Source organism: Gouania willdenowi, chromosome 9 (assembly GCF_900634775.1).
Source record: "Gouania willdenowi chromosome 9, fGouWil2.1, whole genome shotgun sequence".
Lineage (NCBI taxonomy): Eukaryota > Metazoa > Chordata > Actinopteri > Blenniiformes > Gobiesocidae > Gouania > Gouania willdenowi.
The window spans coordinates 17,595,635-17,606,014 of record NC_041052.1 but is presented as its reverse complement, the minus strand read 5'-3'; the positions used below and the strand labels follow the sequence as shown (position 1 = coordinate 17,606,014).

At 38.6% G+C, this 10,380-nt stretch overlaps 1 protein-coding gene across 1 annotated transcript; it reads right to left on the bottom strand.

Moving 5' to 3' along the window:
* Positions 1–210: 210 nt before the first annotated feature.
* On the bottom strand, positions 211–8,238 carry unc45b (unc-45 myosin chaperone B). Its single transcript, XM_028457202.1, has 20 exons — positions 8,110–8,238; positions 7,368–7,529; positions 7,252–7,288; positions 6,991–7,166; positions 6,734–6,823; positions 6,485–6,652; positions 6,243–6,408; positions 5,931–6,101; positions 5,663–5,834; positions 5,242–5,542; positions 5,019–5,113; positions 4,737–4,878; positions 4,084–4,224; positions 3,851–3,978; positions 3,217–3,283; positions 3,001–3,114; positions 2,759–2,874; positions 1,842–1,959; positions 1,607–1,762; positions 211–600 (listed from the first exon to the last, which is right to left on the bottom strand). The coding sequence occupies exons 2-20, from the start codon at positions 7,527–7,529 to the stop codon at positions 328–330; spliced, it is 2,793 nt and encodes a 930-aa protein (XP_028313003.1). The 5' UTR covers positions 8,110–8,238; the 3' UTR covers positions 211–327.
* Between the last annotated feature and the right edge of the window lie 2,142 nt (positions 8,239–10,380).

Sequence of the window (10,380 nt, the reverse complement as noted above, 5' to 3'; positions counted from 1 at the left end):
TTATCAGGATGAAACAAAATGGTTTTTTTAAAGAATTTATTGAGACCAAGCCAAACAAACATATAAAACAATGTAAAATTATGTAATCAAACCATTTTCAAAAACATTCACACAGTTACAGATCAACACAAACACACAAAAACTCATCTTTTCTACTTAAGGTAAAAAATAATGAATATGGGTAACGGTTCTCTATACTAATCTTTTTTGATATAAGCCATGTATTCTCTGTAAAACAATATGGATTAGTGTTTTGTTATTTTTAGTTGGATATCTAAAGAGATAGAAATGAGAAATGTTCATATCTGTGTGTCACATGGAGGCCTGTTATGAAGGGCTGTTGAAGGGTTTGATGAGACCCATTTCCATTGCTTTGACCAAGCACGCACGTGCGGCATCAATGGGCTCCTGTCTTTTGGGATTGTCCTGGGCTTTGCCAATCACAGTGAGAATTTCTAGGATCTCGCTCTCAATCAGCTTCTTCGGCAGCTCGTCGTCGTCACAGTTGAGCATGTTCAAGACAATCACAAGACCACGGTGCTGGACTTTTGGGTTTTCATGGAGACATAACCTCTGCAGAATCTCCATCCACTGCGTTGTCTGTTGGGAGAGAGTCAATATTTAGCTTTTTTTTTTGCTTTTGTTTTTTGTTTTTTAAACTTACTGATTTTTAACAAACAACCATTGCTATTATTTAATGCAGACATAGGCAACCGGTGGCCCGGGGGCCACATGCGGCCCTCGGTCTAATTTTATGTGGCCCCCAAAGTAAATGTACAAAATGACAGAAAAATACACAAAACAAGATTAAGAATACATTTCAAAATACAAAGAATTACAACATTGCAAGAAAATACAGTAAAAGACAAGATAAAAACACACAAAACTACTACAAAAATGAACAAAACAACAACAATACACAAAATTACTCAGAAAACTACACAAAATATAGAAAATGTCAACGAAAGTATACAAAAAGACAAGAAAAACACAAAAAATGACTCCGCAAACCCAAAACAAGCACGTCAACAACAGAAATACACAAAAATGGCAACACGAATACAAAATGTGACTCCAAAAAACACATATTTTGCAGGAAAAATACACAATAGGACTACAGAAATGCACAACATGCTTCACAAGCAAGACAACAATAAACATACACAGAATGACAGGAAAAACACACAAAATTACTATAAAAACGTTGTTCTTTCCTGTACTAATGCTCAGATCGCTCATTATTCTGAATGCTGACAGGAATGTTGATCATGTGACCCTCCGACAAAACCAACAATTTTTTTTCGACCCCGCTGTGATAAAAGTTGCCTACCTACCTACATCTTCATTATTACAGATTTTTGGGTTTGAAAGTAGTTTAAGCTGAGCATTGCACATGTTTATATCACATTATGTCTTAATTATATCAGAGGTTATTGAATTGTATAATAGACTGAGTGGGGAAACATAAAGAAAATAAACAATGTCTATAAAAGCTGAAAACAAGCAGAAGTCTCAGTGTTACATCCTTTGGCTTGAAAATGGCAAATGAAAAAAATTATGCATCATTTCAATTGAATAACATGAGCTTAAAAACTACCGTACATACCACTTTGGTCATTTTGGTGCACAGTTTCTTCTGCGCAGCAGTGAGCATGGCTAGAGCTCCGGCTGCAGCGATCTGGAGTTTGTGGTCGTCTTCACCACAAAGCAGCACCAGCAGCTTCAGTTTATCATTACCATCTTGCAAGTAACGTTCTTGCACCTAAAACACACTCATATGTTCAGTGTTCAGCCGCTGCATGTATTCATTTACCCCTCTCGGTCAAAACAAAAGCCATTACCTCTTTAGACGACACCAGGTTGCACATGCATTCAGTGGCAGCTTGTCTGATCTCGTCGTGTTCCTCAAACATGTAATTTTCAATATCTGGCAAAGCTTGCTCTTTCACTATCTTCACTCTGAAAGAAGATGCAAATTTGAAAAATCTGGTGAGATGTGAAGATATTATATTGCTATAACCTGTGAAATAATTTCAGGGTATCAGGACAATTCATATATATTCCATTTGATTTTGAGTTAACCTTAGATACATATTTTACAGAGTGTAGCGCAAGTGTCAAACAAAAGGTCTGGGGGCCCAATCCGGCCCTTTAGAGTATCCAAATCAGCCCGCAGGAGGAAGGTAAAATGCCCCAGAAAAAAAAAAAAACAAAACGAATAATTCAGTTATTTACCTGTGCCTTAATCACATGACTGTAGTCATTTAAACACTATTGTCATAAACACGCTCCAATCTTTTAAAATCCTGCAATTTCTGACAAACACTAGAACATAATTCCTGTAACCTAGGCAAAAATTGGTAGCAAAATTATGGAATATTTAGGAGGAAATTAAGCATTGATGTATTTCATTTTGCTGATTGGATATTGTAAGTGCCTTACACACAATATATCAGTTATACGTGGGATTGCAAACTATTGAATGAAAATGTGGATATTGCTCTTTTCCCTAAAATCTGTGTCCCACTTGAGATCAAACCACTCCCTATTTGGCCTGTGAGTGAAAATGAGTTTAACACCTCTGTTTTAGAGACAACCAAGAAAACCAATCAGCTCTTGGAGAGAACATGCAAACTCAGAAATAGTAGAGGCTAAAAAATAGCCTTTTATTTTCAAGCTTGTGGGAGCTCAAGCTTGGTATCCTCTTATCAAGTGGCAGTATTGATAAGATTTTTTTAAATTTTTTTAAAAGGCCTACCTTAGCTTTTCACTGAAACCAGCAAAATTAGTGAGGCTTTTGAGAGCTTCAAAGTTCTGGATCCCATCTCTGTCTGTGGAAAGAAGTTTAACCAGAGGACGCACCACTTCATAAACCTGCGGGACAACACAGAAAGAAGTTGGGAGGATGCTATGTCTTGGCCTAATCACAACAACACAATTGTATTATTAGAAGGTAAAGTCTAAGCTATGACACGATGGATTGTTTTTGTAGAGTCTTACCCTCTCACCAGGGAAAGCAATTTCTGGGTTGGAAATTGCCGCTATCTTGGCGAGGGCGTGGCTCGCTTTTGTTTTTCCAGCATCTGTTCCCTCCAGAGCGAGGGGTATTAGAGCCTGTGAGTAGTGTCAGAAGTCATGTCATCATTAAATACTGAATGTTTAAAAGAAAACAATGAATTCAACCATGTATTTGTACTGTCATTGTAAAGCTCTTACCTTGCCCCCACCCTGAGCAACAATTGTGCCACGATCTTTTGGGTCATCTGCCAATGCCAGAAATACTCTAAAGGTAAAATTATTATTAAAAAAAAAAAAAAAAAAACGGTTCAGAGATCAGATATGATAATTATCGGTGCCTAATAAGACAAAAATGAGATTAAACTGAGAAATAAGTGCTAAAGAGAAACTAATGGAGAGAGGACAAAAAAATTACATCAATAAAACAAGTAATGACTGTTCCCACTGAGCAATAGACAGATATTAGACGTCTAGTTATTTTTTAGACCTAATTTCAACCGTCGAGATTCCGTCTTTTTCAGAAGGAATTTAGACATTGCACTTTAATCCATTATTCAATAACTATTTATTAGTCTAGTCTAGTCTACATTTAGACATCTAAAAAACTTTCATTTCTATACCCCTGGTGGACCAATTTTAGACTAGACGTCTAAGGAACATTTAGACGTATATTAGATGTATAATAGATCTAAAAATGCTGGGTGGGTTTGTTACTCAAAATTTCAAATACCACTTCAAGATTGTTGTTTTTCTTTAAAGTTACGCTGAACTGTTCAGCTGTTTCATATGCAGCTTTTTCTCTCTCATCCTTTCACTTTCGTGTGCTGCCCACCTTGCCAACATCTCCTTGGTCTGATCAGTCAGGATAGAGTTATCGGCTTTGACCATGACAGCGAGCGCTGATGTGATTCCAGCTTTCAGCAGCCTTTTCACTCTCCTTTCTATAAAGTCTTTCTTATCCTGAGAAGAGAAAACACTGTTTGTTTTTCATCCATGTGTGAAATATTTCAGGGCTTATTGTCCAGCTAAGATCTGATTCTCGTGACATCCCTCTGCCATGTTTACCTTTGGGTGTTGCTCCGGTACATGTTGTTTGGAGAATTTAGCCAGCTCAACCAGCTCAGGGATCATTTCCTTTTTGTCATAACAATTAGTGCAGTTAACCAGAATACAAGCAACTGCATAGAGGATGGTCTTATCATTTGACTGAAATCACAAAGAGCATAAATAGAATCAAATTTTAATAAAACTGTCCATTATAAGACGAATGAATGTGTTTGCAATAACAATTTGATTTCAGTTTGAAAAAGGATTTTACAAGTCCTATTGCACCCATGTCCAAGAAACAGAAAGAAAATGCTAAATAATGAATTAAACCTTTTCTAAATTAAATAAAAACAGATGTTTACCCAGATATTTATAAGTGATGACATGGAGGATTGTGATGCTACCTTTCAACAGCTGGAGTTTGGCCTTTCTGGAGTTTCCTCCTACAGCAGCCCCTCCAAAATAAAACTGATTGCTAAACTGACTAAGTAAATGTATACCAATTAAGTGCCATCACATTTTTCAATGTTAAAATGACAAGGTGTCAAAACTGCCTCTTGTCTTAGAGATGGTATGTTGTAGAACTATTATAATGGTACAAAAAGTCACGCTTGTGCCACCTTAATGTTTACCGTATTCAGCTCATATCCCTGATGAATATTTTTGCTTACCTTGGCTAGTTCAAACATGGCTTTCAAAGCCATTTCATCCTCAACAAAGTCATCTTTCACATCTGCATCATTTGTCAAATAGGCAAGACCCTCAATAGCCCACTTCCTGGTTTTGGTATCAATCTGGGGATTACACAGCCACCTAAAAGCAGAAAAAATATTTATTGAACAGCATTTAAGTTTTTACACAAAGTTACACATTTTGTATGTATCTAAAAAAAAAAAAAAAACTTTTGCACGATTTAATGTCATTCATTAAATCTGTCCTCGTATGACACTTACTTTCTGCACTGTTTGGCAAGCTTCTCAGTTGAACCTTCGGCAAACTGCCTCAAACTGTAATCATCACCTCCTGCTGAACCCAGTTTACAGAGACCCTAGAGCGTGAACAAGCATACTGTTCATAAGCAGCACTACAAGTTTGAAATTCCATTTTTTCACATTTGACAACCCAGCTGCTTCGTTGATTCAGCTGTTCAGAGTCCTTTCGTCTTGACACACTCACCACCAGGGCTCTGATTTTGATCCTCTCATTCTTGGTCTTCTTGTAGATGTCTTTAAGCAGCGACACACCGTTGGTAATGATGAAGCTGGCGCGGCTCATCTTGGTAGAGGAATGGATCAGCGCTTCCACTGTAACCATCTGGTCCACCTCTCGTTCAGAGCTGCACAGTGCAACCATCATCTCCATGATGCCTTGGTGTCCAATTAAAGCGTTCCCAACATCAAAGGGACCCTGCAGAAGCCCTGAGATGGTGTTGATAGCATGAAGCGTCTTGTCCATATTGTTGGGGTCAATTTTGGATCTATGGAAAGCCAATAGCAAATCAAAGGGGGAAAAATGGTAGTTATAAAGGACTAGTGGCTAGGTATTCAATAGGGAAGTTTTCAGGGCAACACTTGTGACCATTTTAATGTAGACATACTTGATATATTGATCACAAATGTCCCTGAAGTTATCTCTCTCTGGATCACATTGGAGGTCATCATAAAGCTTGTTGAGGAGTATGCTGGCAATTAGCTGTGTGTTTTCAGTCATGGGCAGCTGGTCAGGAAGTTCAGGGACTTGTCCGCAGATTTTAAGGATCTTTTTAAGACCTAGAAATTGAACACATCTCTATATATATGAGATATATCATAGTATGTATAGGATTACATTGTAGATGAAGGCTCTAAAGCAGCTCCCTTGCTCACCGTGGTCAATGGTAAAAAGTGTTCTTGAGTGGTCTTTTTCTTTCTTGCTTTTGCGAGGCACATTCTTGGACAGGAGGTTTAATGCCTGATCTCTCCCATAGCCTGATACTTTCTTATTGGCAACCATCTCCAGCAGGGAGAGAAGGATGGCTTTTAGATCTTTTCCAGCATCTGCAGACAGGAGGGTTCATTATTTATTTATTTATTTAAATTTTCCTTAGCTTATAGAGCAAGAAGAACATATTTCCCGATGAAGAGATAAAGTTTTTTTTTTTATTGCTATTAACTTCAAAGATGATTATGTTCTCTCACCCAACACCAAGGAGGCCTCCTTCCCATAGTCTCTTTTGTCTCCACCAGTAAGTGAGTCATTAATGCATTGGAAGAGGTTACAGGTTGCAAGTGCAATCTCCTCATTGTCAACTGCCATGATGCTGCACATCTTATCCACACCCAACATGTTGACAATAGCCATGGCCTGTTCATGGTACAGCATTAATATGGGAAGAAGTTTGTAAATTGAAGATGGTTGAATGATGGGAATCTGTACTCACTCTTGCTTTGTGTCCAGTGCACATTCCTGACAGTGTACGAACCGCCGCCAGGACCATCTCAGTTTTGCCCGTCTCAATCATGTTGAGCAGCAGATGCACTCCATTGTTCTGGAAGATTCTCTCTGCTCCAGCATCTTCTCTTGACAACACAATCAAGTTGTTGGCAGCCTATTGTACATCAACAAACAAGTGTTTTTTATAGTCACCAAAACAGAGCTGGTTTTCTCTTACTCGGTAAAAAGTACTCACCTTTTCCTTTTTGTCTTTTTCCATTTCTTCATCCAGGAGGATGTCAAACATGTTTTGCACTCTTGAATCTGTGGAAAATGTTGTCTTGAGCTGTGAAGGCAAAAGCATGTTTTCAATAATCCCCCATTCCATCAATGAACAAAGTTGTACATTTTTAACCTTCTATAACTATAACTTTTAGATTTAATGCTAGATTTTGCTGAGATATTTTGAGGCCGCGACAGACTAGTGTTACAAACATGCTGCCTAAAGGTAACCTTGGCCTGGATTTCTCCTCCTAGCCGACGGAGAGTCTCCAGGAAGATTTTGTTCTTCGGTTCGATGGTGGCACATCTCTGCACATCTTTAAAGGCCATGTCCAGTTTTCCCAATTTCTCCAAGGCTTGACAACGCCGAAATAAAGCTTTAATGTCTGCAGCATCGACATCAATTGCTATATGGGAAAGAAAAAAAAGGATGAACTCCCTGTCCTGTATCACAGCACAATACGGCTTGCAACTGTCACTTGATCACTTTACCTTTGGATGCATCGGATGCTGCATTGACATAATTTTCCTGAAAAGGAAATTAACAACTGCTAAATAAATGTGTGGACATTTGTTCTTTTTCTGGTAATATTTTTCTGAGATCTTACCTTTTTTAAGTAGCATGCTGATCTGTTTCTGTAAATGACGGCCAATTGTTTTTTGTCTTGGCCCACTTTGATGGCCTTCGTGTAGCACTCTATGGCCTGGTCAATTTCTCCTGCCTGAAAGTGTTTGTTTCCCTCTTCTTTTAATTGGCTTAGGTCTCCCATCTGGTCAAAACATAGGATTGGAATTATGAGATGGTAAATCTACAAACCAAATACTCTGTTGCAATATTATGTATACGCATTCCTATAACTGACATGAGAAAATGAAGAATGTGACTGATTCAGTTTGACCTGAATGTTTTAATAAAAGCTTCATGTGCATTCTTAGGGTTTTAATTCACATTCGTGAAGTATTTTAGAAATAAGAGCTATTAAAGTGCAGCCCCCTATAATTTAAAACAGTTAAGTGAACTTGTCATGTAAAACACATGCACTAACAGAACAAACTTTCATAAAAAGGAAAACACTGGTTAGTTCTTACCATTGGTGTTGATCTCCTCTCAAGCAAATGGACATGCACGTGTTGTGTCTGACTTTAAATGGCGTCCCCACCATCCCCCCCTCCCCCCAACCTTATTTAGACATGGTTTAACACCCTAGGTCCTTATCTTTGCAACAAATTCCTGTTTTCTGAATGACAGACAACAGGTCTAAATGCTCCACTCACCCTAAGTGGTCTACCTCCTGCATGTCTGTCAGTCACTCAAAGATACAAAATAACTTTAGTAAAGCTGAACTCTACCTTAAGGTTGTATGTCTTCTTTATTCCTCTTTTTTGGTTGTGTGTAAATCTTTTTCTCTGGCAGAGATAATCTGGAGCTCCAGTCACTGGTAGTTGATACTAACTATTGCTATTTGAGGTCTCTCTCACCAATACCTCTGTTTATATTTATAGCGCACCGATAGGGGTGGGACCAGTCTATGGTGGCCCATCCATGACATGAGATGGATTTGATCACCAAAGTTTAAAACCTCTTGAGAACAAGTTTGAATTAAAAGTTATTTCATTTACCAATTACCTAAGCTTTGGTAAATGTCTTCTCCAACTACCTGAGGTACTCAAAGCCTCAAAACATACACAAACTTTTTGAATCAGTACATTTCAGTTGTACAGTCCCCCTCAGAGATGGTCTACTCCTGATAAGGTCTATTTAGGGCACAGGCAGCTGAGAACTTACTAGCAAATGTCTAATGTGGAGGGGGTAAGTGTGCGTGGAGCCAGTCAGGGGTGGATGAGGGTGGGGGACAGCTGCTCATGGGCCACAGAAGACACTGGTAGTTTCTAGAACAGAGATTACAGCTTCCATGAGTCACAGTAAGACATCTTGTTACGGAACTCATAACACCACTGTTTTTATAACACTGCAGATTTGATAATTTACTTATACAATGAATGAAACAATGTACATAGTGAATCTATCAATAGTTTCCCTTTTTTAATTGGCCATCCATCCATCTAACCAATCACTCAATTAATCACTCAATCAATCTTCATGCAGGCTACTTCAATTCCTTATACAAGAGGAATATTTTTTAACTGGACTCTCTCTAAACTGACTGGAGTAGTCACTGTGCACCTGTGATGGTTCGTCTCTGTTCTCTCTATATATCAGTTTACTAAATTAATGGAAAGGTTAGAGTGATTATTTTAGTTTCAATATCTGATGTTTAAATTTTACTAGCATTCTTTGTCAGAGATGGATAGAGATGATAGAAATGATTTATCTGATCAATAGGTAGTGTCTACAGATGACAGGTTTATTAAGATGAACTCATGTCCTGTTCATGTTGATCTTGTCTTTTTAATAAAGAGTGAAAGATCATGACATGCTTGCGCTGTTACTAAAAAATAAAAAGGCAGAATTGGACTTATAATGTCCAATTCTACAATATAAGTATATTGTTCAGAGGGGGCAGCCCATCCTTAGTAGCTATTCAACATTCAACACACCTGAGTAAGAACAGATTTGGAGATTCAGAACGTTTGATGTAACCAGAGTTGATTTCTATTATTTTAATCATTTACTCCTAACTAATATGCATGAGGCCCAAAGTTTGTTGCTTGATGTACCCTACCTACTAACAGGTACCATGACAAAATATAATGATATTTTTGATTGAGTTATAAACTTTTGTTGGTGCTTGTTATATAGACCCACTTTTTTTTCTTTTGTCAAAGGTCAACACTACAAGAGGTGCAATCTTTTTAAGACAACAATGCATGTTTTGTTATTGCAATTAAATAAATGAATTTATTTTATTGCATAATTGTGACCATCACCAGGAAGGGTAATAAATACTTTATTAAAGGGAGGATATAAGAAGAAAGGGCAGTGTTACACCTAGGTGAGGGGGAAGGGAACAGGGAGGAGAGACCCAAAGCAAGAATTGTAAAAGGTAGGGAAGAGTTGATTATTCTAAAGTGAGAGTGAGATGTGAAGTTGTAGTTGTGTATATTGTGTTATTGTAATCAAGCCAGTGTGGTGACAGGTGTGAAGCTTAGGTATAATGGTGGGGGCTGTGGACAGGGGGAATGAGTGAGTGGTAGTACCTAAAACAGGTATTTGGGATCAAAGTGTTTTATCCCACAGCCCAAGGGGTGCCAGTGCACCGTAGACCACTGTATGTGCAAGAACCGCTACTGCAAACCCAAGCGCTGCCACGGGCCAGAAGATGCAGCCAGGCCAGCAGAATGAGGAGCTCCAGGACACCCCCCCACGGCCAAGCAGCTCCCCAGAAGCTCCCAAGATCCCAAGCCGAGAGGCAGCCACCCCCCCCACATACACACCCAAGAAAGCCCCAAGGAGCCGAGGATCCAGCACACCCCGCCACCGACCCCAATCCCCAACCCAAAGGCGCTAGTAATGTTACAGCTTTAGAATGTCATGTTGTTGTGTGTTTGGGTGCCAGAATAGGAGGAATAAGGTTAGTGGATGTAAATTAAGGTTTTATAGAATTCCATTGGTCACTCGTGCTAAGAAAAAAATGAAGATAATTGTGGTTTTGCCTCCAG